Source organism: Pipistrellus kuhlii, unplaced genomic scaffold (genome assembly GCF_014108245.1).
Source record: "Pipistrellus kuhlii isolate mPipKuh1 unplaced genomic scaffold, mPipKuh1.p scaffold_m20_p_21, whole genome shotgun sequence".
Classification (NCBI taxonomy): Eukaryota; Metazoa; Chordata; class Mammalia; order Chiroptera; family Vespertilionidae; genus Pipistrellus; species Pipistrellus kuhlii.
The window spans coordinates 10,837,105-10,863,889 of NW_023425520.1; the positions used below are offsets into that span (position 1 = coordinate 10,837,105).

General features: G+C 53.0%; 2 protein-coding genes across 9 annotated transcripts; one reads left to right on the plus strand and one right to left on the minus strand.

Moving 5' to 3' along the window:
* The first annotated feature begins 182 nt into the window (after nucleotides 1-182).
* On the plus strand, nucleotides 183-8,320 carry SQSTM1 (sequestosome 1). Of its 5 annotated transcripts, none has more exons than XM_045585771.1 (8): nucleotides 183-436; nucleotides 2,168-2,263; nucleotides 2,678-2,907; nucleotides 2,993-3,134; nucleotides 3,844-3,924; nucleotides 5,196-5,491; nucleotides 5,671-5,866; nucleotides 7,577-8,320. In XM_045585771.1, the coding sequence occupies exons 1-8, from the start codon at nucleotides 235-237 to the stop codon at nucleotides 7,732-7,734; spliced, it is 1,401 nt and encodes a 466-aa protein (XP_045441727.1). In that variant the 5' UTR covers nucleotides 183-234; the 3' UTR covers nucleotides 7,735-8,320. The 5 variants fall into 5 exon arrangements, with proteins under 5 accessions (XP_045441727.1, XP_045441730.1, XP_045441731.1 ...); XM_045585774.1 differs by having other exon boundaries at nucleotides 5,196-5,410; nucleotides 5,677-5,866; XM_045585775.1 differs by having other exon boundaries at nucleotides 5,196-5,410; nucleotides 5,734-5,866.
* A 20-nt stretch (nucleotides 8,321-8,340) lies between these two features.
* Nucleotides 8,341-26,409, minus strand: LOC118725942 (MRN complex interacting protein). 4 transcript variants are annotated; one of them, XM_036450239.2, is made up of 5 exons: nucleotides 26,244-26,409; nucleotides 24,862-24,921; nucleotides 19,740-19,828; nucleotides 14,878-14,959; nucleotides 8,341-8,969 (listed from the first exon to the last, which is right to left on the minus strand). In XM_036450239.2, exons 1-5 carry the CDS (start codon nucleotides 26,307-26,309, stop codon nucleotides 8,490-8,492), a joined length of 777 nt encoding a protein of 258 aa, XP_036306132.1. In that variant the 5' UTR covers nucleotides 26,310-26,409; the 3' UTR covers nucleotides 8,341-8,489. The 4 variants fall into 4 exon arrangements, with proteins under 4 accessions (XP_036306132.1, XP_045441741.1, XP_036306133.1 ...); XM_045585785.1 differs by having other exon boundaries at nucleotides 14,878-14,983; XM_036450240.2 differs by lacking the exon at nucleotides 14,878-14,959.
* Between the last annotated feature and the right edge of the window lie 376 nt (nucleotides 26,410-26,785).

The following is a 26,785-nucleotide window of genomic DNA, read 5'->3' on the forward strand; positions in this document are numbered from 1 at the left end:
CGTGTGGGGGGGACGAGAGGGAGCCCGGGGATCCCGGGAGAGGGCGGGGGGCGGCCGGAGGGGCAGCTCGCACGGGGCCCCGGCAGGGCGGCCCGCGCGCCGCGGCCCCAGCGCGGGGGCGGGGCCCGGCGGAGGCTCCGCCCAGGGGGCGGGACCGGGGCCGGCGTCCGGTACAAGAGCCGCCCGCTCCAGCCGTCGCCACCAGCCAGCCGCTCCCGCTCCCCACAGGCAGCTATGGCGTCGCTCACCGTGAAGGCGTACCTTCTGGGGAAGGAGGACGCGACCCGCGAGATCCGCCGCTTCAGCTTCTGCTTCAGCCCGGGACCCGAGGCGGAGGCCGAGGCGGCGGCCCGCGGGCCCTGCGAGCGGCTGCTGGGCCGCGTGGCCGCCCTGTTCCCCGCGCTGCGGCCCGGCGGCTTCCAGGCGCACTACCGCGGTGAGGGCGGCCGGCGGCTCCGGGGCTCGGGGGGCGCTCCCTGGCGGCCCAGGCCGCGTGCCCGGTGCCACCTCGGGGGCCGCCGAGTGACCAGAGCGGGGGCCGCGCGGCTCCGTGGGGTCCGGCGCCGGAGGCCCGGGCGTCCGCGCCTCCCCTCCCCCCGCCATGATGCGGCAGATCTCGGCGGTGCTCGGGCGGCGCGGCCCCGGGCGGTCAGGCGGCCCCGGGCGGTCAGGCTGCCCTCAGGGGACGCTGACATCTTGCCGCTGCCCAGCCCGGCCTGCGGGCGCCGGCCGGTTCTCATTTGCCGGAGGGACCGGCGGGGCGCCGGGCGGCGGGGAGCGGGTGACGCACGTAAACAAGTGCCGCCGGGGCGGGGCGGGGCGGGGCGGCGGGGCGGAGGGGAGGGGGGGGCCGGGAGGGGGGGGTCGGGCCGACGCCGGGAAGAAGCCCGCGGCTGGGCCGAGTGCAGAGGTAATCCCGCCCGTGGGGGGAAAGGAAGCTGAAAACCACGGCGGTGTGGGTGGAACGGAGTCCGTCACTGCCCTGCTGTGGACTGGTGGCGGCGGGGGCGGGGCGGGGCTGGAGGGCGGGCGGCGCTGGGACCTCGCTGCCCCAGTGCCAGGCCCGTCCCCAGTTGGTTTTGTTTTTGTAGGACCTTTATTGAGCTACAATTTACATGCCATACATACAGTTCGCTCATTTAAAGTGTACAATTTAAAGAAATACATGTTTTTATTGATTTCAGAGAGGGAGAGAATCATTGACTGGCTGTCTCCTGCCAGCCCACACCGGGGATGGAGCCCACAACCCAGGCATGTGCCCTGAGGGAATGGAACCATGATCTCCTGGTTTCATAGGTCCTCGCTCAACCACTGAGCTATGCTGGTGGGGCTAACACGTACAATTTTTACCAACCATGATCACAATTTTAGAATCTTACCACTACTTATAAAGGACCTCCTCCTTTAGCAAACCTCCCATCCTCCTAGCCCTAGGCAACCACTGATGCGCTTTTTTTTTCTCCCTATGGATTTCCCTATTCTGGACATTTCAGATAAATCTATATATATATGTAGACTTTACAACTGCTTTCTAAAAACTTAGCATAATGTTTCCCAGGTACACTTGTATTGTAGCATGTGTCAGCTTTATTTTTTTGTGTGTGTGTGTGGCTAAATACTACTCAGTTGTATGGACCTACACCTGCTTATTTGTTCACCAGTTGATGGATGTTTTAGGTTGTTTTCACGTTTTGGAACTGCCCCTAGTTTGGTGGCCCAAAAGCTGGCCCAGCCTGCAGAGGTGTGGTGTAGTGTGACCTTTAACACCATTTTGAGCCAACATTTAAAAAGGAGACGGCAAACAAATCCATAGTTTTAGCTTCACTGGGGAAGGAAGCAAGCAGATGTAGTCAGCTGATTTCCTCTCCTAACCCACAGGAGGCCCAGGCCTTGGAGGGGCTGGCTTCCCAGGAACAGGTCCCAGGTGGGAGAGGGGTCTGGGGCTGGTCAGAGGTGGACCGAGGCAGCCCCTAGTGAAGGGGCACTAGGGCAGTAGCCACTAGGGCTGCTGCCGGCGCACACGGGAACTCTGCCTCCTCATTCGCCAGGCCTGGCTGGAGCCGCACCTCCCCGCAGCGCCACGGCGCTGCCCCGGCCTCAGGTGGCTCAGGCAGAGCCCGGTGTGTGCAGGGAGGGCGGGCGCTCATGTGCTCTCTCCACCATCTAGATGAGGACGGGGACCTGGTTGCCTTTTCCAGCGATGAGGAGCTGACGATGGCCCTGGCATACGTGAAGGATGACCTCTTCCGGATTTACATTAAAGGTGCAGGGCTGCGGGGAGGGCGCCGCCATCTGTGCTTCCCTGAGAGAAAGGAGTCGGTGTCCATCAGCGGGTCGGGGCAGAAAATCTCTGGGTTCACTGTTGATTATGCCCAGACCATGGCCTGGAGCAGCTTTTGGGGGGCTGTGGGTTTATTTTAGCGAAGGGCAGGACCAAAGCTGTACAGACACAGCCTTCTGCTGCTGCTCCCTCACGGCCACACGAGCCCAGGTAATGCGCAGGCACTGGGACCCTCCCGGCAGGTTCTGGGTCACTTTTAATGCCTGAGCATCTGAGTTCCACATGGACTCTGTCTGGAGAGCAGGACGGGCCTGCTGACAGTGGTGACCGCCCCCGGGAGTGACGAAGGGGAGACTTTGTGGGACCCCACCTCATGGCTCTCTGCCCTCCATGCAGAGAGGAAGGAGTGCCGGCGGGACCACCGCCCCCCGTGTGCTCAGGAGGCACCCCGCAACATGGTGCACCCCAATGTGATCTGCGACGGCTGCAACGGCCCCGTGGTGGGCACCCGGTACAAGTGCAGCGTCTGCCCTGACTACGACCTGTGTGCCGGCTGCGAGGGGAAGGGCGTGCACCGCGAGCACAGCAAGCTGGCCTTCCCCAGCCCCTTCGGGCATCTCTCCGAGGTGAGCGGCCTCCCGCGGCCGGCCGGGGTGGGCGCACGCTGCCGGAGCCTCCTGACCAACGCCACTCGCCATTTCCTTTCCGCAGGGCTTCTCTCACAGCCGCTGGCTCCGGAAGCTGAAGCACGGCCACTTTGGGTGGCCTGCCTGGGAGATGGGCCTGCCTGGGAACTGGAGCCCACGTCCCCCTCGGGCGGGGGACCCCCAGGCCAGCCCCACAGCAGACTCTGGTGAGCCTTGATTTGCGGCTTCTGCAGGGTGGGTGGCAGGGCCGCAGGCTGGAGGGCCTTCCCATGACGCCAACTCCTGCTGTGCCCGCGCGGGGCTGGGCACTTCACAGGCACTGAGGTCATTTCACACGCACTAAAGCCTGTAGAGGGCGGAGCACCTTCTTCGCTTTACAAATGGGAAAGCAGGTGCCCAAGTGCCCACGGCCACTCGTTCACCTGCCTTAGACGTAGCCTGGGCCCAGCCACTCAGCACCTTCCACACCTGCATCTGGTAACGTCAAGAAAGTCAGAGCCAAACTAGGTCAAGTGTTTATAAACACAGTCACAAAGTTAGAAACTACACATAGCTTGCATTCTAGATTTTTGGATTCTAGTTTTATTACTTTACTGTGTCCTTTGATTCACCTCCTCCTTTGGGACAAGGATGGAGATATTTGATTTAGAGAAAATAACATATCCAGGGTGCGATTGGTAGTTGTATAATGTGCGTGTTGAGCCCCTCTTGGGGTTCCGATCACCAAGGTCAGATAGAGGGTGGTGAAGGGGCCCAGGAGGTGGCCTGGGGGAGGGCACAGGGTTGCAGGCTGCCAGGAAAGGCCCCAGGATGGGGAGTGTGCAGGAGGAAGGTGATGGCACTGCAATAGGTACAAGGTCATTGAGAAATGCACTTTGAATTAAACATACCGTTTTTATATTTTAAAAACCAAAGCTTCTGGTCCATCGGAGGATCCCAGTGTGAATTTCCTCAAGAACGTGGGGGAGAGCGTGGCAGCTGCCCTCAGCCCCCTAGGTGAGTGTGGGCCTGGCGTCCTTGGGTTGGCAGCTCAGCGTGGGAGTGGCTGCAGCTTTCAGCGGAGACACTGCTGAGGAATGGGAACACCCACGTGGCTAGTAAGGCTTGGTGGCCTCCACTCAACCTTTGCCAAGCGTTGTACCACAGGCCGCTCAAGGTTGGATTCCCGGCAGATTCTTGAGCTTGGCCGAGTGCAGGAGGGTCAGCCAGGGCTTGCTGGAATGATCCCAGGGGGAGGCTGACCGGCTCAGTTGCAGGGCTGCCTGCCCACTCTGCCTGCCTTGTCCTTGGGGGAGAATAGCCGCATTTCCTCCTCATATGAGCTTGGGGTTAGTCAGATGCCTTTTCTCTTTTCCTCCCTCTCTTTTGCAACCCCAAGCTTTCCTGGTGCTTTGTGAGGGCAGGGCCGATGCCAGTGCCTGGAGCTGGGAGTGGTAGAGGACTGCGGAAGGGGCTCTGCCTGACGCCAGGTTCAGAGCAGGTCTCTGGGTTAGTGACAGGTGTGGCCTCTGGGGCTTCTGAAAGCACCCCTGCGGGTCTGCTAGTCTGGGTGGGTGCTCAGGGCTGGGCCTCCTGGCAGTGAGAATGGTTACAGGTGACTTCTGGTTCAAGATGACCACAGACCCATGCCCTCACGCGAGGAGGGAGCTCTTTTGTGCCGGCAGTGGCAGGAAGTGTCTGTCCCGGGCTGTACCCAGTGTCTGAAAGAATGACAGCAGTGCTGTACCAGCCACATACAGCCTGCAGAGTGTCCCTCCCAAGCAGAATTCCAGTGCTGTCTGCAGCGGTTTCACATCACTGCCCTGCATACACACGGAGCTCCTGTGCCCTCAGCACCAGAGGGCATCTGGCCACACGTGGTCTTTGCTCTCCTGGTTCCTGGGTCCTGGCCCTCTGTGCAGATCTGTCCTGCCTGGTGAGGGGAAAGCAAGGTCTCTTTCTGGACTTCCTGGCTCTGGAACTGACCCGGGTGTCAGTTATGTCCTGCTGTGCTGGAGGAAGAGGTGCAGTGAGTTCCTAGAGTCCAGGAAGGTTTGGGCCAGGGTTTGGGGAGTTCAGCCCTTGGGATCGTGGAGGTCAGAGATAACCATCCACTTGCCCTCTTGCTGGTCGGCTGCCGTCTGAGCCGTCCTGTGGCAGCGTGGCTCAGGTCCAGAGTGGATGCCAGCTTCCCGACCTTCCTGATTCCGGGCTGGATGTGAGAGCGCTTCGTAAGCGGCAGTTCGCCCTCTGAGGACTTAGGGTCTTGTTTCCTCCTCGGCTTCTAGGCATCGAGGTGGACATTGACGTGGAGCATGGAGGGAAGAGAAGCCGCCTGACGCCCGTCTCTCCAGGCAGCCCCGGCGCAGAGGAGCGGTGCAGCTCTCAGCCAGGAAGCTGCTCTTCTGACTCCAGCAAACCGGACGACGCCATGGAGGGAGCCGCACAGGCTCTGGCGAAGCAAATAAACAAGATCACGCTGCAGTCGGGTGTGCAGCCCGAGGCAAGCTCCTCCTGCCTCCCCCAGACCCCCCCCCCATGGCCCCTCCCAGCACTGACAGCCAGGGCCCAGTTCCAGCGCAGATTTAAGTCTGGCACCTCAGTGGTTCTGTGACCCCTCCTCTAGGACTTGGTAAAGAAAAATACTCCTCTAGCTGCTTGCCAGCCTGTCTTCCCCACGCACCCCAGGGGCTGGGGCTGGGGCTGGGGCTGCGGCCGGCCCGGGGGGCTGCGAGGGCCTGTGCTCATGGGGTTTTGTTCCAGGAGCAGATGGAGTCTGACAACTGCTCGGGAGGAGACGATGACTGGACTCATTTATCTTCAAAGGAAGTGGACCCGTCGACAGGCGAACTCCAGTCTCTACAAATGCCCGAGTCTGAAGGGCCAAGCTCTCTGGACCCTTCCCAGGAGGGACCCACAGGGCTGAAGGAAGCCGCCGTGTACCCACATCTGCCGCCAGGCAAGTGACTGCAGCAGTGCTGTATTTTCCTTATTCAGAGATCCTACCACCTGTCTAGCAACACAGAAAGTCGTTCTGTTCTCTACTGTGGGGCTGTCTGCTGACATGAGAGGAAATCGGGAATTGATGTTGTCCTCTTGTGTCTATACTGAGCCCCTTATAAGCGCAGCTACTTTTGGTAACTTCTGAAACATGACAGCAAACCTGCAGTTATGAAGGCAGCTGTGACGTAGTGGCGGTCCTGGCTTTGGCACTGCCCTGTGCCACTAAGTGGACTCCGAGTCTGCCCTCAGCTTCCTCATGGAGGTGCCGGCCCAACAGGGCCCAGCCCAGCTCCTGTAGGAGCAGGCAGGGGGCCGCAGGGGGAGGTGGGGACGCGGTAGCCGGAGAGCACACGCTGAGTAGGGGCTGAGTAGGAGCAGCCCGTCTGCTCGGTTCATCGGTCACGTGGCAGTGTTGAGAAAATACTTGAGAGAAAACCCTGGGGCCTGCTGTGGTCCTTGGGCCCAGTCTGGTGTCTGTCTGCCTAGAGCAGAGGAGACAAACTACAGCCTGTGAGCCAAGAATGATTTTTTTAAAAATCTGGGGCTTGAACCTGCAATCTAGGTATGTATGTGCCCTGACCAGGACTCAAGCCTGCAGCCTTTTAAAAAATATATATTTTATTGATTTTTTACAGAGAGGAAGGGAGAGGGATAGAGAGCTAGAAACATCGATGGGAGAGAGACATGGATCAGCTGCCTCCTGCACACCCATACCAGGGATGTGCCCACAACTAACGTACATGCTCTTGACCTGAATCGAACCTGTGACCTTTCAGTCTGCAGACCGACACTCTATCCACTGAGCCAAACCGGTTTCAGCTGCAGCCTTTTTGATGTACAGGATGACGCTCCAATCAGCTGAGCCACCGGCCAGGGCACCTTTCTCACCTTTATAATAGCTGTCTAAGAAGTTAACGCCTGTGGCCAAAGCCTGGCTGGTTCAGAGCATCAGCCTGTGGACTGAGACCCTGGGTCCAAATGCAGTCAAGGGCACATGCCCAGATTGCCGGCTCAATCCCCAGTAGGGAGTGTGCAGGAGGCAGCCGGCCAGTGATTCTCTCTCATCATTGATGTTTCTCTCTCTCCTCCCTTCCTCTCTGAAATCAATTAGAAGAAAAAGACCTGGCCCTGGTCAGTGTGGCTCGGTTGGCTGGGTGTCATCCCATGCAGCAGAGTTGCCAGATCACTTCTGGCCCGGACACCCCAATCCGGGGTGGGAGGGGTGCAGGAGGCAGCTAATCCATGTTTCTCTCTTCTTCTCCTTTCCTCTCTCAAATTCAATTTTAAAAAAATGAGGCCTCACTTTTAGCCTATCTCCCTCCCTCGTTAAAAAGTCAAGACCTATGAAAATCAGATGAAATTCTCATTTCAGTGTCCGTAAATACAAATTTATTTGAACACAACACAGCACTCATTTGTTTAGATACTGTCTGGCTGCCTGTATGCTGTAAGGGCAGAATGGCGTGGTTGACAGACCAGCAGCCTGCAAAGCAGCTGGAAAGCTTGCCCATCCCTGGCTTGGAGTGTGCCTGAGGGCCAGAGCGCCCGAGGGAGGGCCAGGCCCTGCAGGCACTGGCACTTGCTGGATGGATGAGCTGTTGCTGCCTGCGGGTCACACTTGGGCCCAGTGACTTCCTCTCATGGCTTTTACTCTTCTCTCCGGCAGAAGCTGACCCCCGGCTCATTGAGTCCCTCTCCCAGATGCTGTCCATGGGGTTCTCTGATGAAGGCGGCTGGCTCACCAGGCTCCTACAGACCAAGAATTACGACATTGGGGCTGCCCTGGATACCATCCAGTATTCAAAGCACCCGCCGCCCTTGTGACAGCTGTTCTCCGTCACCTGACCCCTTTCTGGTCTCAGTGTGTAGAGCTTGCTAGAACCCCATGCCTCTAAGGGCCAGTTACTTTGCATTTTTCTTTCAGAACCGGGGTGGGATGCATGAAGCCATTTAGGGCAGTAGGGCAAGGACAGGAGGGAGTTCCCAGCCTTGTGACTAAGGGGAGAGAGGAAGTGAGGTGCAACCAGGGTGGGCCGGGGGTCTCCTCCCATCTCCCTGCTCTCTGCCCGCCAGGATATCACCAACAGCCCAGAATCCATCTTGCCTAAGGGTTGCTTTTTCTTTTTTTAAGTGACTAATAGTAACTGATGTGTAGCTGATTTCCTCAGAGTTCAGCTGGAACAGGAGGAGGTTGTCCTGCAGCAAGTACGGGAGGGCAGGCCCCCTCAGGGCACAGACGGGGCTGGCAGGCACCCAGGGTGGTCACTGAGCACTGCCTGTCTCTCAACCATTGTAGCTCTCATTTCCAAATCTGTCACCTGCTTTTAAAGTAAGAAGATCCTTTGTAGTTATTGTGTGAGCATATCTGTAAACCAACTGCAATTAAATGGTGTAAGCACTTTTAATCCAAGATGTCGCAATAAAAGATGATCCGTTTGAAAGTCATGTTTATTGTCGGTTCTTAGTTCCCATAAATCCTCCCCAGCCCTAATGAAAAGCCCCTCGGGGAACCCTGTTTGAGTGACAGGTCTAGGGGAGGAGGGCTTAGGTACTTAACACATCTGCACAGCACACTGGTCTCAGCTCACAGCGTCATCAAAGTCCTCACCAGTGGTAAAGAGGTCACAGAGCTGCACCGTTCGGGCCTCATGTGCCCCTTTGACCAAGGGCCCACCCTCTGCCTGAGGGCCTGTACCCCACTGCTCAGGGGTCTCCCCCAAGGGCCTCCTGGGCCTAGACGTAGCAGTGTGTGAGGCCCAAGGAAGCTGGGGCAGATTGGGTGTCCTGCTGAGGCCCCTGTCTTCTGCAGTTTGAGCTCTGGGGGACCCCTGCTCAGCCTGTGCTGCCCCAGCTGGCCTGGGGTCCCTCTGCAGGGGTGTCGGGGGTGCTGTGTCCACATGTGAGGTTCCGAGCGGCAGAAGAAATCGTTCCCACTTAGACGTGGCCCTGACCTGCTGGGCAGGACGTAGTGGTTCCCTCCAAGGGCCAGGGAGCTGCCTGGCGTCCCCATCCTCTCGACTGCTTCCTTCTCCTGCCGGCCCTGCCGGACCAGCGTGGTCCTGCAACGGAGACAAAAGCAGGAGAGGCTGTGTCCTCCGTTCAGAACGAGGGCCAGTGGTCTGGCAGGATCAGGGGCAGGAAGAGCAAGGACCCTGAGCGTGCACTGCCGCTTCTTGTCTCCGGCTTCTGGCCGTTCTGCTCTGTGCTGTCTTCGAGCTGCAGCCTAGGGACAGCCTTTGATTCTGGGGATTGGCACAGCGAGTAAATGCCCTTGACTGCACTCCAAGTCCTCTGCCAAATTCCGTGACCAGGCTTCCCCAAAAGGAAGCCAGGTGATCAGGCTCTCGTCTCATGGGCACCTTAGGATCAGGAAGGGGGGTGCCTGAGAGGAAGGGTGAGTGGGGAGAGACCTGCAAGCTGTGTGCAAAGCGATGGACTCCATCCAGCCTGCTCCTGGCTAGGCAGACAGGAAGGCCCAGAACCAGAACCGTGCTGAGGGGGCTGAAGCTGTGGGAGTGGCTGCTCAGAGCGCACTTCTGGGGGAGACGGTGGTGCTGGGGCCTGGCCTCCCTTCCCTCAGGGACCAGACGCATGCCAAGCGAGTTCCACCACGACAGGCAGTACTGAGGAGGCGGGCCTGCTCACTGCCCGCCCTGCCCCGACTTGCAGTCAGTCACTCACAGAGCCTTCACTAGCCACAGGCTTGTGGTGAGCAATACATAACTCCGTTAACATGTTTAGCCCAGGGGCGGCCACATGAGCACCTGCCACGAACAGCAGTCTATAATTTGGAGATCAGGGCCACACAGCCAGTGAGTGGCAGCACCAGTTTGGCCTCTGCCTCTGGGCTTTGAGCCGGTGCTCTGCGCCAGCCTTGGTCCATACTGGGGTGGCCACCCCAGATGCCCAGCAGTTTCTCTGCCTGGGCCCCGGGGCTCTCATGACCTGCTTTCTGGGGCCGTGAGTGCTAGGTTTGCAGCATCAGGAATGAGAGCAGGTCCGGGGGGGAGGGTGCATCGGTGCACAAGAGCACACCTGTGTTCATGAAGGGGAGGCCCAGGGCAGGGCGTGGACAGTCCGCTGAAGGGACTCCACACAACCAAGAATGGTCCTCAGAAAAGCCCTGCTGGTCAACCTTGACTGCCTCTCAGGCATCAAAATGTCCTTGACCAGGAGGTCACACTGAGGATGAGCATGGCAGGGAAGCGAACAGGCCAGAGGGAGGAGGTGCTTCAGACAGAGACAAAGCATGACAATTAAAATAGTCACTGGGACCAGAAGAGGAAATGGCCTCCATCAGTGACCTTCTGGGTATCTAACATGACCCCAGAGTCCCCCTAGACCTGGCCATTGGGGCTGCATGGAGGACACAGTGCTCTGGCTCCATCTCCTGGCAGGGGAAGTGCTATCAAGAATCCAATCCTGCCTGGATAGAACGTCAGCCTGCGGACTGAAGGGTCTTGGGTTCGATTCCGGTCAAGGGCACGTACCTCCCTGGTAATGGCTCCTCCCAGGCCTGGACCATAGTCAGGGCTTGTGCAGGAGGCAACCAATCAATGTGTGTCTCCTCACATCGACGCTTCTCTCGGTCATTCCCTCTCTCTCCCACTCTCCCTAAAAATCAATGGAGAAATACCCTCGGGTGAGGATTATCAAAACAAAAATGAATGCAGTCCTGCTGGGCCGGTGTGGTTCAGTGGTTGAAAGTCACCTTATGAACCAGGAGGTTGATTCGATTCCCATCAGGGCACATGCGCCGGTTGCCAGCTCGATCCCCAATAGGGGGCATGTAGGAGGCAGCCCATCAATGACTTATCATTGATGTTTTTCTCTCCCTTCCTCTCTGAATTTAATATAAATATATTTAAAAAAGAAAGTAATCCAGTCCTGCGCTGGCCTCTGTGGCTCAGTTGGCTGGGTGTTGTGCACTGACAGGTTTGCTCGTTCGAATCCCGGTCAGGGCACACTTGAGGTTTGTGGGCTGTATCCCCAGTAGGCAGTGTGCAGGAGGCAGCCCATCTCTCTCTCTCTCTCTCTCTCTCTCTCTCTCTCTCTCTCTCTCTCAAAAAGCAATAAAAATATTTAAACACACAACATTATGCTTTAAAAGGAGAACACATCCTATCACCATGAGTCTGATGCCACGTGCAGGTAGGAACCTGTCCTCCGGCAGAGCTTCCTTGGGGCCTGCTGAGCTCCGCCCCACAGCCAGTAACATGCCCAGTAATGGCCCAGGCAGCCGTTTCTCTGCTCCACTTCTTATTGTTACAAAGTTCTTATTTTGACCTGAAATCTACCTCCCAGTAGCACCTGCCCAGTAGCCCAGTAAGACGCACCTGGGTCTAGAGAGGCCCCGCTCAGCACACACGCTGCCTGGGGAAGAAACCTGCACACAGGTCTGCCCCACTCTCGGCCGAAGCCACAGGCCTGTCAGCTGCTCTGGCCATACTTTCATTGCCAGCTCTGCTCATGAAGCCAATTCTTTCTTTTTAATTTAATAAATCTTTATCGTTCAGATTATTACAATTGTTCCTCTCTTTTCCCTCTATAGCTCCCTTCCACCAGGTTCCCCCCCACTCACTGCCCTCACCCCCCCACACTGTCCTCATCCATAGGTGTACGATTTTTGTTCAGTCTCTTCCCACACCCCCCACTCTTTTCCCCCGAGAATTGTCAGTCCACTCCCATTCTATGCCCCTGATTCTCTTATATTCACCAGTTAATACTGTTCATCAGATTTTTTATTCCCTTGGTTTTTAGATTCACTTGTTGATAGTTACGTATTTGTTGTTCATAATTTTTATCTTTATCTTCTTCTTTCTCTTCTTAAAGAATACTTTTCAGCCGAAACCATTTTGGCTCAGTGGACAGAACGTCAGTCTGCGGACTGAAGGGTCCCAGGTTCGATTCTGGTCAAGGACATGCACATTGGTTGCGGGCACATCCCCTGATAGGGGGTGTGCAGGAGGCAGCTGTTTCTCTCTCATCGATATTTCTAGCTCTATCCCTCTCCTTTCCTCTCTGTAAAAAAAAAAAAAAAAAATCAATCAATATATATATTTTTTAAAAAAGAATACCTTTCAGCATTTCATATAATTCTAGTTTGGCGGTGATGAACTCCTTCAGCTTCTTTTTATCTGTGAAGCTCTTTATCTGGACATCAATTCTGAATGATAGCTTTGCTGGGTAGAGTAATCTTGGTTGTAGGTTCTTGCTATTCATCACTTTGAATATTTCTTGCCACTCCCATCTGGCCTGCATAGTTTCTGTTGATAAATCAGCTGACAATCCTATGGGTGCTTTCTTATAGGCAACTAACTACTTTTCTCTTGCTGCTTTTAATATTCTTTGTCTTTTGCTCTTGGAATTTTAATTATGATGTGTCTTGGTGTGGTCCTCTTTAGATTCCTTTTGTTTGGGGTTCTGTGTGCTTCCTGGACTTGTAAGTGTATTTCTTTCTTTCTTTTTTTTTTTTTTTAAATATATTTTTTATTGATTTTGTACAGAGAGGAAGGGAGAGAGATAGAGAGTTAGAAACATCGATGAGAGAGAGTCATCGATCAGCTGCCTCTTGCACACCCCCTACTGGGGATATGCCCGCAACCAAGGTACATGCCCTTGACCGGAATCGAACCCGGGACCTTTCAGTCTCCAAGCCGACGCTCTATCCATTGAGCTAAACCGGTTTCGGCGTAAGTGTATTTCTTTCACCAGGTGGGGGAAGTTTTCTATCACTATTTCTACCAATAGGTTTTCAGTATCTTGCTCTCTCTTTTCTTCTGGGACACCCATAATTCTTATGTTGTATGCTTGAGGATGTCCCAGAGGCTTCTTAGACTCTTTTCAATTTTTTGTATTGTATTTGCTTTTTGCTTTTTGCTTTTCTGGAGGAGTGTTTTCTGCTTCTTGGTATTCAAAATCTTTGAATTTGCAAAAAAAAAAAAAAAAAAATCTTGGTTCTTGTAATTCTCTAGTCTGCTTTTAGGTATCTGTATAATATTTTTTATTCAGTCAGTGTATGCTTAATTTCTAGTTGATCCCTTTTCATATCCTTGAGGGTCTCATTTAATTTATCGGTTTTTTCTAGGAAATTCTTGAAGAACCTTATAACTGTGGTTTTGAACTCTATATCCAGTCTTTTGCTTTCCTCCATTTCCTTCAGTTGAGGCCTGCCTCTTTGTCTCTGCATTTTAGCTGCTTCCCTAAGTTGATGGAGTTGCTTTGTTTATTAGGTGTCCTAGCAGGGCCCAGTAGCTCAGCCTCCCGTTACCTGTGGTGGACCCTCTTGGTGCAGCCCTTTGTGGGCTGTATGTGCAGCTTGTTGTAATTAAGCCTTGCTTGTTGTTGGTATCACTGGGGAGAGTTGATCTCCAAGCCAATTGGCTATGAGGATCAGCAGTGTCTCCACTAGGAGGGCTTCTGTGCTTATGCTCAGCTTGGATGGGGCAGAGGCTCAGGGTGGTGCAGACAAGCTTTGGTTTCCCATCAGCCTCTCCCACCCCAAGAGGGTCCTATTCTCCGAGTCCCGTGGCAATGGCTGCTGGCCACACGCACCTCAGAGTCCAACATTCCCCCTGACCGAGCTGGACCTCAGTGCAATCAGGAGGTTTTGTTTTCCTCCCGAACGAGAAAGCTAGCTGAGAGTTTTCTGCCCACCTCTCCTCACACTGCAAGCAAGCCAGCAGTGTATTCGGCTGCCCGCCTTTTCCACACTCACGGATCTCCGCACCTCCACAGCTCCTGAGGCTCAGCGTCCCTCCCTGTTTTTTTTCCTAGTTGTAGATCCTCCACTCAGCCAGCTTTCTGGTGGTTCTGGACGACGTCCGCTCTGTTTTCCAGTTGCAGTTTTTAAATTGTTGTGGTAGGCTACATTTAGGTGTTTACCTTATGCTGCCATCTTGGTTTCTATCCGCCCTCATGAAGCCAATTCTTCCCTGAACGAGGGCAGTCTAGGTGATCCGCACCAAGTGAGCTAGTACAGGTACCCATGTGGGGACACCACTGGGGACTGCACAGCAACACACACATCAGAAGCTGCAAGGCACCACGCAGCAAGACCTTGGCAAGCTCCATGCTCCCTGGCCCAGGAGCTGCATTTATACCAGCGAAAGCTTGGAAGCAACCCAAATGCCCAATAAAGGAATAAATATTGGCACATCCATTATCTCCTGTAGGTTACTTTTTAAAAATGAAAAGCACTTAAAATTATAGCAACATAGAATGACAAGTGAAAACTCCAGGATGCAAACAATGTTATGATATGAACGATATAAAATTAAGGCCAAGTGGACAAAACTGGAAATGGAGACCCAAAAATGCAAGAACTGCTGTGTTGAAGTGGTGTGTTCAAGGCTGGTTTCTCTGTTTATGATAAAATTGTCAGAATGTTGTGGGGAGAGCATGTTGCCAGGCGATTCCGTGAGCAGAGGCAGGGTTCTGTCCGTAGGTAGGCAGGGAGTTTGTCTGTGTGACAGCTGCCCCCACTCCTGTCCTTGACAGGACATAGCACTCCACCTACCATGGCACCTTGGCTATATCATGGCGTCACCCTATCCATCACTCAAGCTCACCCATTTGAGCACCTACTTTACAGGCACAGACAGAACAGGATGTGAGCCCCACTGAGAGCTCAGGCTGGAGAGCAGGAACTCAGAACCTCAGGTTCTTCACCACAGCATCCTGTCCTTTCTCTCCCCAGTGTGCCCCGAGCACGAGGGATGTGGGGCGGGGAGAGGCACAGGGAGTGAAGTTCAAGCTAAATTCAGAGGAGCTCTTCAAGCAGAGGAAAGAGTGTTGTAATTATTTGTATACAGAGCGGGGTCTCCCTTACAAAGGGGGCAGGTTTATTCATTTTTGTGTTCCCTGTAGCTTTAAGCCAAGTGCCTGCCATTCAGTTGCATCAGCAGGCATTTACAGAACAAGTGACTGAGGAATAGAGAAAAGGAACCCCAGGCGCTGCTGGCTTACCTGCAGACGCACATGCTCGGCCTGCGCAGAACCCGCGTTTTCCGTGTTTTCCTCGTCAGCGTTTATGGGTTCTCGCAGAGACCTTAGGGAAAGATAGTGCAGATACCTGTGTAAGATGACAGGAAGCTGAAGGACAGGAAGATGCAAGGACCTGACAAGGAGGCCCAGACTTCGAGAGGGACCGTAGTGTCTTACTGTTATTCTGAGGTGACTCAGTCACCTCCTAGCAGTTCACAAGGCCCGAGTAAAAGGACCACTTCTTCCTGGGAGGTAGGCTGGCTGAGCCCGCCATCAGCAGGAAAAGTGACATAGAGGGGGTAACACTTAACCCAGAGACCAGTTTGCATCCTGGCTTTGCCAATGACTGGCTGTCATTATCATGGTGTGACTTTGGGTTCATTACTGTTTGCTCATCCAAAATGGGGTAACACTGCACAGGTGACTGTGAAGATAAATGAGGCATGTATGCACATGCCCCATCCAGGGCCTGGGAAACAGAGACCAAAGTCCTCGGAACTCCTGTGGCACAGAGTCCCTTCCCCGGCAATGGAGATGTGCCCCTCACATGGGCATGCGAGTGCACCAATGTGTGATCTCAGCCACTCCACAGAGAAGGCATCTGAGCTCAACGGGCCACAGAAGACCTCCACGCACACCAGGCCTCTCACAGAGAGAGTGAGGAGCCTTGAGTGGGGCTGCTGTCCAGTGGCAACCTTGACTGTACGAGGGCAGGAGGCACATCCATCCATGTCAGACAAGCTGTTGTACGACTGGATCGGAACTCTCTAGGGAATTTCGAGAACCACAAACTCTACCAAGTGAGGGCACCTCTACTTCAGATTGTTCATCTGTAAAAAGCCGATGACCCTCAGGGTGATTATGAAATGAGATGAGGCATGGAACTCCTGCTGTGCTCATGGTCGCTATGCCAGCCTTCCTTTGAGCGGTTCCTGCCAGCTGTCAACCAAAACTCTGCTCACCTTCCTATGATTCCAGAACACAACTTCATCAACTAAAGGACAGTGCTCAGCAGTCCAGGGATTCTGACCTGTCTTCTTTGAAAATATATATTTTATTGATTTTTTACAGAGAGGAAGAGATTGTTAGAAACATTGATGAGAGAGAGTCATCAATCAGCTGCCTCTTGCACACCCCCTACTGGGTATGTGCCCGCAACCAAGGTACGTGCCCTTGACCGGAATCAGACCCGGGACTCTTCAGTCTGCAGGCTGACGCTCTATCCACTGAGCCAAACCGGTTTCGGCTGGCCTGTCTTTTTGCTTCCAGTGTTACCACTGAGAACTTGGGTGCCTAGTGTTCCTTTATAGGTGATCTTGTTTCTCTTCAGCTGCTTTCCAGCACTTCCTTTGGTCTTCTGTGTTCTCCAATTTTATTATGTTGTGTCTAAGGACATATTTTTCCTTAACTTTTAAAATTACCTAATTAATGTATAGAGGTCCAGTACACCAAATTCATGCACAGGGTATGTGTCCCTCAGCCCAGCCTGCACCCTCTCCAGTCTGGGACATCTAGCAATCCAGGACTGCTGGCTCCCAACTGCTTGCTTGCCTGCCTTCCTGATTGCCCCTAACCGCTTCTGCCTGTCAGCCTGATCACCCCCTAACTACTCCCCTGCCAGCCTGATTAATGCCTAACTGCTCCCCTGCCAGCCTGATTGCCCCTAACTTCCCTCCCCTGCTGGCCTGGTCACCCCTAACTGCCCTCCCCTGAAGGCCTGGATACCCCTAAGTGCTCTCCCTCCCCTGCAGGCCTGGACACCCCTAAGTGCCCTCCCCTGCAGGCCTGGTCCTCCCCAACTGCTCTCCCCTGCAGGCAAGGTCCCCCCTAACTGCTCTCCCCTGCAGGCATGGGTCCCCACCAATTTCCCTTCTCTGCCAGCCTGATCACCCCTAACTGGCCTTCCCTGCAGGCTTGATCACCCTGAACTGCCCTCCTTTGCAGGCCTGGTCCCTCCCAACTGCCTTCCCCTGCAGGCCTGGTCCCACCCAACTGCCCTCCCCTGCTTGGCTGATCCCTTCCAACTGCCCTCCTCTGCTGGCCATCTTGTGGCAGCCATCTTGTGTTGGAGTGACGGTCAATTTGCTATTACTCTTTTATTATATAGGACAATTAATATACACTAAAATGCACCCATTTCTGTGTACAGTTACTAAGTTTTGAGAAAGTATACTTTTGAAACTATCACCCCAATCAAGATATTGAAAAAAAAAACTGTATTAAGATATAATTGACAAGGCATAGAAAATTTTCATCACCCGCCCTACCAGGTTTGGCTCAGTGGATTGAATCGGCCTATGGACTGTAGGATCCTGGGTTTGATTTCAGTCAAGGGCACATGCCCGGGTTGCAGGCTTAATTCCCATTGTTGGGCATCCAGGTGACCAATCGATGGTCCTCTCTTATTATTCTCTCTCTCCCTTCCTCTCTGAAATCAATAAAAATATATTAAAAAAATAAATAAGATTTTCCTCATCCAATAAAGTTCCCTTCTGACTTTGCAGGCAATCCCCTCCTCAGAAAATGGCTGACCCCACAGTATGTGGTCTTTGTGTCTGGCTTCTTTCACTTCTCAGTGTTTTGGGATTTGCCCAAGTTGTTGTTGCCGAGCAGTATTCCACTGTAATGAATATACTACAATGTTTACTCATTCACTTTCTGAGATATCTGTGTGTCTAGCCCTTCACCAATATCTTGATTCTTGTTATAGTAAATCTTGAAATCAGGTTGTAGAAGTATTCCAACAATCTTCTTATCAAATCTGTTTCAACAATTCAAGGTCCTGTGCAGATATATATAAATTTTAAGATCAGTTTGTCAATTTCTACAAAAAAACAAAGGCTGCTTGAATTTTGATTGAGATTAGGTTTACTCTAAGATCAATTTAGGATGAACTTTCCTCTTAATGATATTGAATTTTCCAATCTATGAACATATTACATCTTTTGTTAATTTAGATCCTCTTTTATTTCTCTTAGCAATGTCTTATAGTTTTTATTGAACAGATTTTACATTTATTATTATGTCTATATGTATTTCATTTATTGATGCTATTATAATATTTGATCTTAACAATAATTTTCCAATGGTTCACTGCATTTGTATAAGATTAAATTTTGTATGTTGTTGCCGTGTCCTTGTGATTTTGCTAAATTAAGTTCTTAGCTCTAGTGGCTGTTGTATAGGTCCATTAGCATTCCCTACATCCACAATGTCTTGTTCCAGTTTGGGATGTACTGTTTCCTGGATCTAATGAATACCTTTGATTCCAGAAAATGGCTCTTCTCTCTGCAAATATTGCATTTGCCCAATTTTTTTATTCTTACAATAACTCTTCTCTGTATCCTCTGTGGCTCTCAACTCATATATTTCACCTTTTTATCTTCTTGAATAATTTCTTTGGTTTTATCTTCCATTTCTGTCTTCAGCTGCACTTAATCTAATACTTTCCATTTCTACAAACTACTTTTGGTTCTCTTTTCAAAACAACTCAATTATTCTTAAAGATTCTTGCTCCTATCACCAACCTTCCCTTTTATTTAATGAAATATAGTAAACTTACATTATAAATTCTGAAGTCTGTCTTTTGCTTTGCTTTTTTTTTTTTTTTTTTTTTGCTCAGAGGACATGCTTCCTTGAGTGTTTAATGACTGTGAGTACATACATACTCTTTGGAATGCTATCTGAGGGGATTGAAATGTGTCGCTCCAGAGGGGAGCTGCATTTACCTCTGCTTCCTGACAGTTTGAAAAAAAAGTCTCAGCTTGAGGCTTTTCACATACGGAGAAGGCTGAGAAGACATGTGGCAGCTTCCTGTACTTATAAAATCCCGGAGCAATACGCCCTCTTCGGCCAGTGCCAAGGCCAACCCAGGCGGGCTTCTGCTGCAGCGGAGTGCATTTCTAGTTACTGAATGCTGAGGGCGTGGGTGTGGGGGACGCAGCTTTATGTGGTGGTGTCCTGCGGACCTCCCACAGAGCGAGCAGCAGGCTCTGTCTGTTTTCTGGACACCCCAGCCTCTCGGGGCGCTCCAGGGCCGCGGACTCCCTTCGCCTTGCAGCCAGGGGCTTATTCTCTGGAACTCGGCTTTTGGCTCCTTTTTTTTCCTTTTTTAAAATATATTTTATTGATTTTCCACAGAGAGGAAGGGAGAGGGATAGAGAGTTAGAAATGTTGATGAGAGAGAAACATCGACCAGCTGCCTCCTGCACACCCCCTACTGGGGATGTGCCCACAACCAATGTACATGCCCTTGACTGGAATCGAACCCAGGACCTTTCAGTCCACAGACAGATGCTCTATCCACTGAGCCAAACTGGTTTCGGCGGCTTTTGGTTCCTTTTTGACCTCCGATAGTTTTTTACTTTCTGGTCATCTCATCAGTGCATTTAAAATATTATCACTGGAAAAAAAAGATTATCTCTGGGTCCTACCAGGTGGCTCAGATGGTTAGAATGTCATTCCAAACACCGAAAGGTTGTGGGTTCGATTCGTAGATTGGGCACATACCCAGGTTGCAGGTCTGATCCCGGTCGGGGTGTGTATGTGAGGCAACCAATCAATGTTTCTCTCTCCCTCCCTCTTTCTCTAAAACCAATAAACGTAGCCGTGGATGAGGATTTAAAAACAGGCAGCTGGATTTAAAAACGCCCGCATCAGCATGTTAGGCCATGCCATGCTGAAAGCGCCTGGTCTCCAAACTGATTTGTTTTCAGCGGGAAGATTGTGCGGGGTGTCTAACTGATGCATCGAAAGACTGAAATCTCAGGGATTTCTCCACACAGATCTCCATGAGCCCCTCCAGGGAAAACAGGGCAAGACAGCCCCGCCCTCAAACCACCTACCTGGGTGACATCTCTGAGAGCTGGCCCTGCAGCAGGTTTAATTTTTGGACATGACGCCTACAGTCAGCACCAGAGCCCTCACCGTAAGCCTGAGAAACAAATAGACACACAAAAATATTAATTTTAAAAAGTGTTGACAGGACTGAGAGGCACCTTAGGGGGGAAAGCTGTACTCCCACATGCCTGAAGCTCTGTGACTGACTGCTTATTCTGGAATTTGACTTTTGCTTCATTTTTGACCCCTGATAGTTATTCACTTTCTTGTCGTCTCATCAGTGCATTTAAAATATTGTAGCTGGGCTCTGGAGTGATTTACAAACCCACAGTTTCAGGCAACAAATAGTTTCAGTCTATGTGGCTGCTCACTAGTACCCCAAACTTACATAGCCAAACTGAACTCGATCCCAAACCCCACACAAGATGGTTAATGAACATAAGAGAAGTTACACAAGTTGCTGATAAACATGAAATGATTCCCCTCACTGAGAATCAAAGGAATACCAATTAAAATGATACTTCTTTTTCATTTAGCAGTCACTCCTTTGTTCAATACATGTTTATTGAACACCTTTTATGTGCAAAGACGTGGATGGACCTAGATGATATTGTGCTCAGTGAAATGGTCAGGTCAGACAGAGAAAGACAAATATATATGATTTCACTTCTATGTCAAATCAAAGAAAACAAAATAAATGAACAAACAAAACAGAAACAAACTCATAGATACAGAGAACAAACTGATAGTTGCCAGATGGAAGGGGGTTTGAGAGAGGGTTGAAAAAGGTGAAGGGATTAAGTACAAATTGGATGCTACAAAACAGTCACAGGGATATAAAGTACAGCCTAGTCAATAATCCTCCCATCTAATAAAAGAGTAATATGCAAATTAATCACCACTCCGCTATACCCACAAGCCATGCCCACCAGCCAATCAGAGCAAGTATGCAAATTAACCACAACCAAGATGGCTGCAGCCACAGAGAGCAGGAGGGAGGCTTGGGTTTCCCAGGCAATGGAGGAAGCCAAGCTTTCCGCATACTTTGGCTGGCCAAGGCCTCCACTCAAGGGTACAAAGTTTCAATTATAGAAAGTAAATAAATTCCAACAGAAATGGTGGCAGCCACTGAGCCGAAAGAGCAGGAGGCTAGGGTTTCCCTGGGTGATGAAGGAAGCCAAGCTTCTGCAGCCCTGGCTGGCTCAGGCCTTCACTCTAGGCTACAAAGTTTCAATTGTATAAAATACATAAATTCCAACAGAAATGACTGCCTCGCCGAAACCGAAACCGGTTTGGCTCAGTGGATAGAGCGTCAGCCTGCAGACTGAAGGGTCCCAGGTTCGATTCCGGTCAAGGGCATGTACTTGGTTGCAGGCACATCCCCAGGAGGAGGTGTGTAGGAGGCAGCTGATTGATGTTTCTCTCTTATCGATGTTTCTAACTATCTCTCTCCCTTCCTCTCTGTAATAAATCAATAAAATATATTTAAAAAAAAAGAAAAAGAAATGGCTGCCTCCACAGAGCAAGCAGGAGGCTTGGCTCTGCTTCAGGCTACAAAGTTTCAATTGTAGAAGACAAATAAACCCGATACCAGGGCCTCCGTTTGGCTGGCCTGCAAACCACCACAGGCCCCTTGCCCAGGCCACTCCACACCCTGATCCAGGACACCCTTCAGGGCAAACCAGTTGGCCTCCACCCATGCACCAGGTCTCTATCCTATCTAATAAGAGTAATATGCAGATTGACCATCACTCCAACACACAAGATGGCTGCCACCATATGGACACAGATGGCCACCACAAGATGGCCAGCAGGGGAGGACAGCTGGGAGGGGCCAGGCCTGCAAGGGAGGGAAGTTGAGAGGGACCAAGCCTGAAGGGGAGGAGGTTGGGAGGGACCCAGGCCTGCAGGGGAGGGCAGTTAAGGATGACAAGGCCTGTAGGAGAGGGCAGTTAAGGGTGACCAGGCCAGCAGAGGAGGAAAGTTGGGGGCAAACAGGCTGGCAGGGGAGCAGCTAGACATCAATCAGGCTGTCATGGAAGTGGTTAGAGTAGGGGTGTCGAACTCAATCAGAGAAGGGGCCAAAATCTAAAATCCAGCCTAAATCGTGGGCCGAATGGTTTACTGAACAATCATAAACTGTCATTGTGATGGAAACGCAGCGGAGTGCAGTGATGACAGCGCGGTGCGGGCCACATTGCAAGGCCTGGCGGGACGGATTTGGCCCGCGGGCCTTGTGTTTGACACATGTGGGTTAGAGGGTGATCAGGCTGGCAGGCAGAAGCGGTTAGGGACAATCAGGAAGGCAGGCAGGCAAGTAGTTGGAGCCAGCAGTCCTGGATTGTGAGAGGGATGTCCAACTGCCCGTTTCAACATGATCCCGGTGGGCCTAAGCGGGCAGTCGGCCATCCCAGATTGGAGAGGGTGCAGGCTGGGCTGAGGGACCCTCCCCCCCTCATGCACAAATTTTGTTCACCAGGCCTCTAGTATTGTAATAACTCTGTATGATGCTGGGTGGGTACTAGACTTATTAGGGGGGATCACCTTTTAATATGTCTAACCACTACCTGAAATTAATACAATATTTAAAAAGAAAAAAGAAATAATAAAAAAATAAAATCTAAGAAAGAGATGGGGATGATTGTGGGAAAAGTAGGCTTTGGTGAGGTGTAGAAGCTGGGGCGCTGGGAAAAACTAGCAGAGGATTGAAAGAAACAGCCAGGTAAACAGGAAACCCAGGAGCAAGATGACTAGAACCCAAGCAAAGACATTGTTTCCAGGAGGAGGAAGTGACAAACTGACAGATGCCACCACCCAGTCAGGCCAGTTGAGGACTGAGCACTACCTATTGTTGTTAGCAACACTTTGATGGGCATGTTAGTGGACTGGTCCAGAGTGAAATCCCTTTTGGCCCAAGTTCAAGTGGGAGTGAAAGGAGGGGAACTAGAGGGGGAATGGTAAAGTTTAAAAAGAATGTAACCCACATCTGGCAAAACCAGTACTGCATATGCTCTCCTGAATGGCAGAGACCACTGGCTGACACTGAAATGCATTTTCCCCTTATCTAGGCACAAACTGGACTCCACTTCCCAGTCGTCCCTGCAGTCATGTGCGGCCATGACAAAGGTTCTTTCCAGTGGGATGTGAGCCCTCCCACGCTGGCCCCTGAAAGCCTGGGGGGTTGCGCAGGGGAGACAGCTCCTCCAGGCTCATGTCCCTCTCAGCCTCCATCTGTACTGAATCTTGGCGTCCATGTTACTGTGGTCTAGCCAACAGGTCAGACCCACTGCATATGCATGGAGATGGTGCGAGGACCACAAAGCCTCCTCAGGGAGAACTCAGAAGCACAAGCCGACACCTAACAAGCAGCAGGCACTCTGTGGGTGTCTGTAGCTCCTAAGCCAGCCCCGCCTCTGAGGCCCATTTCAGAGTGGGCCTCAGCACCTACCCTAGCTGACTGATGTCCCCGCCCCACCCTTCCCCAGCTGACTGGCCAGAGGGGGACAGCTGAGTCAACAGCACCAATCAGATCACTTCTCCCAGGAGTTGGTAACTGGGACTCTGCTATTCCAGCGGGCGGGGAACAGCGTGCTGTCATCTGAGAGGAGGGTGATCTGTGTGTGGGAGAGGCAGGGAAGGAGAGGAGGCAGGGAGAAGAGAGGAAAGATGGTGCCTGCATTGTCAGCAGCTTTTCAATTTTTGGAACATGTTCCTCAAACAGTCAAGGATGAAGTGCCTTACAAATGTCTTTCTTTCTTTCTTTCTTTCTTTCTTTCTTTCTTTCTTTCTTTCTTTCTTTCTTTCTTTCTTTCTTTCTTTTCTTTTCTTTCTTTCTCTTTCCCTCCCTCCCTCCCTCCCTCCCTTCCTTTTCTCAACTGAAAACCCTTGGTTGAAAGATGCCCTCTGAAACAGAAATTTAGCTTCTGGATTATGCCCTAAGGAAATAATTGATCAAGTGAAGAGAGAGGTATTTGTAAGAAGCTTCACTGCTAAGTTGTCCACAACAATAAGAACTAATAGCAACGGAAATGCCCATGATGGGAGATTGGTCACTCAGTCACTCAGCAAGCACTCACTGAGCACTTCCCACGCAGCAGGCCCTGTGCTGGGAGCCGAGAGTACACAGTTGTGCATAAGGCCTCTGCTCTCATGGGACTTAACGGTCTTCGATGGACGATGCTCACGTGAGCGCCCTTTGAGGGAATTTCTGATCAGGATAATGAGAAGAGCTAGGTGAAGCCCCAACTGAGCACAGAGGCCTGGGAGGGGAGCAGGTCTGGATTGTTTCCAAGTCAGAAAGAAAAGTTCCCATGCTGAAGGAGCGATGACATGGGGCTGGAGCAGTGGCATCCGGGGCTGATGCAGGCGAATGTGGCTTAGTGAGGAGCGAATGCAGGGCAGTTAGTGGTGCTGAAGAGATTGGATGGGTCAATAGACATGGACTTGAAAAAACCAGGCTAGCCCAGCTGGTGTGGCTCAGTGGTTGAGTCACTCACTATCCGATTCCTGGTCAGGGCACATGCCCAGGTTGCGGGCTCAATCCCGTGGGGATCATGCAGGAGGCAGCTAGTCAATGATTCTTGCTCATCATTGATGTATCTCTCTCTCTCCCCTCTCCCTTCCTCTCTGAAATCCACAAAAATACATATTAAAATAAAAAAGAAAAAGTGGGTTAGGTAAAAGCACTTAGAATGCGGTCACTTCAGTGCACACCCTCACTAGCCTGGCATCCCGCCCGCCTCCACTTCCTGGGCCCACCAGCTCCCATACTCCCACCCGGAACCACCAACCCGTCTGCCCACTGCCAGTGAGCCTATGCTCTCACTTTCCTTGCACTGTGCCCAGTCTAGTTTCAAACCACATGCATGTGCCTGTGTGTGCCTGTGTGTTCAGTAGTTTCTCTTTCCTTTCACATGAGCAGATCTGTGAGGGCGAGAGCTGCCCTTCCTGTGGCTGACACCAAAAGGTATTCAACAAATACTTGCTGAGTGAGTCAACACCTGAAGGTACCTTTCAGGCCGCTGCTCCATTCCTCCCACTTCCTGAGAGAACCGGCCTCGGGCCGGGCTCCAGCTGTACTGACGGGACCGTCCCCCGCATGGGGAGATGCCGCCTCCTGGGACTCACCCGTAAAAATGACTGCTTCTCTCCACAAGCTTTGCACGTCCATTTGAGACTCTTTTTCATCTACAATGAAATTTCAGAAATATATATAGCTTAAGTAATTATTCAAAACAGGTGGAGTGGACCAAAAAACTAATTTTAAAAGGTCAATGGAAAAAAATAAAAAACAAACCAACACACATATGAAAACTTAGTCTAGATTCTAAGTGTTTCTCAAAGTGTACTCATACCCCCAGGGGTACAGGAAGCGTTTGGTGGGTGTACGCATTGCATCGGAGTTTGGCGGGGATATGCACTGCACCGTGCTTAGCTGCGCCTAATTCTACGTCCTCATGAGTACGAGGGGTACTCAGCGTTACGAAAATTATAGAAGGGGTGCACATATGTCAAAAGTTTGGGAAACACTGGCAGGGCTCCCCACTATTGTTTACCAATTGCCCCTGGGTGTTTAACCAGTGGAATTTTAAGACAAAAGGTATGAAAACTGGAAAGGAGAAAAAAAGAAAACTACCATTATTTATAATGATATAATCAGTTGGTTTTCTTTCCCCTTTGGTTTCAAATCACTTTTCAGAGTTGAACGGGTCCACCAGAGCATGTACTACATACAGTACATGTGAAAAACATTTTAGTGGAAATGATTCCCATTTACTTTCAACAAATGAAAAAGTTTCTGAGCCCTAAAGTTTGATGCTATCCTTTTTCAGAGAAGGGTGGATTAGCAGAGGGTGGGCACAGGAAAGGCCGCCGGGCACAGGGGGAGGCGCCCCGGCGGGCACGGGGGGCGGGGCGCCCCGGCGGGCACAGGGGGAGGCGCCCCGGCGGGCACGGGGGGGGGGGAGCGGGCACAGGGGGAGGCGCCCCGGCGGGCACGGGGGGGGGAGCAGCGGGCACAGGAGGAGGCGGCCCGGCGGGCCCAGGGGGGGGGCGGCGGGCACAGGGGGAGGCGCCCCGGCGGGCACGGGGGGGGGAGCAGCGGGCACAGGAGGAGGCGCCCCGGCGGGCACAGGGGGGGGGCAGCGGGCACAGGGGGAGGCGCCCCGGCGGGCACGGGGGGGGGGCAGCGGGCACAGGAGGAGGCGCCCCGGCGGGCACAGGGGGCGGGGCGCCCGGCACCTCAGTGTGGCACCGCCCGCTCCCGATTCACACAGGAAAGAGCCACCTGGGTTAGGCTCTGTATGGAGCCGTCTCCGCCGAAACCGTCATCCCCGGTTTCTATGAACCTTACAAGCAAACCCCAAAGCCCGGGCGGCGTCATGGAGAAGCGACAAGATCACCGCCATCGCCGGTCCCGGTCCACGGGCACCGCGCGGGACGGCGCGTGGCGGGAGGGGCCGGGCGGGCGCGGGAGGTCCCGGGGCCCGGGGCGGGGAGGCCGCCCTCACCTGGTGCGCCTGGAACAGGCGACAGCGGCAGCAGCGCAGGACCCGGGCCTGCGGAGGCGGCGCCATGGCGGCCTGGTCCCCGGCCCGCGAACGCGGGTGCCCCGCTCCTCAGCCCTCCGCGCCCTCCGGACCCCGGGCCCCGCCCCCGCCAGCCGAGTGCGCCGGCGCCCTGCGCCTGGCCCCGCCCCCACGGCGCTCGCCCCGCCCCCGCCCCAGCGTGCCCTGGGGTGGCTGGGCCCCTGCGACGCCGGGGCCGCGCACTGGGGCGTGGGCGGAGCTTTGCGTTCGTGTCCGACCCAGGGCCAGTCAGTCCCTTCTCCGTCTGCGCCGGCGCTTCCCCGGGACTCGCCGGGAAGATTGTACCGCAAGGGCCAGGCCTCCGGCCGCTGCCGCGGGTCCGCCTCTGCCGCACCCTCCCTCCTCCCCACTCGAGGGGGCTGCAGCCGCCTCCCCTCTGGCCACCGGCCCGGGAGCAGGACACCTGAGCTGGACACCTGAGCGGGGTCCCGGGAACTGGCTCGGCGACGGGCAGCTGTAAACGC

Excerpts from the sequence above, each read along its gene's own strand:
- SQSTM1 (XM_045585771.1), top strand. The coding sequence starts at position 235 with ATGGCGTCGCTCACCGTGAAGGCGTACCTTCTGGGGAAGGAGGACGCG. Across the intron at positions 3,925-5,195 it reads AGCTGCCCTCAGCCCCCTAG|GCATCGAGGTGGACATTGAC; the intron begins GTGAGTGTGGGC and ends CTCGGCTTCTAG. Across the intron at positions 5,867-7,576 it reads GTACCCACATCTGCCGCCAG|AAGCTGACCCCCGGCTCATT; the intron begins GCAAGTGACTGC and ends TCTCTCCGGCAG.
- LOC118725942 (XM_045585785.1), bottom strand. The coding sequence starts at position 26,309 with ATGGCGCCGCCTCCGCAGGCCCGGGTCCTGCGCTGCTGCCGCTGTCGC. Across the intron at positions 14,984-19,739 it reads CTCTCAGAGATGTCACCCAG|GTATCTGCACTATCTTTCCC; the intron begins GTAGGTGGTTTG and ends CATCTTACACAG. Across the intron at positions 8,970-14,877 it reads CCGAGCATGTGCGTCTGCAG|GACCACGCTGGTCCGGCAGG; the intron begins GTAAGCCAGCAG and ends TCTCCGTTGCAG.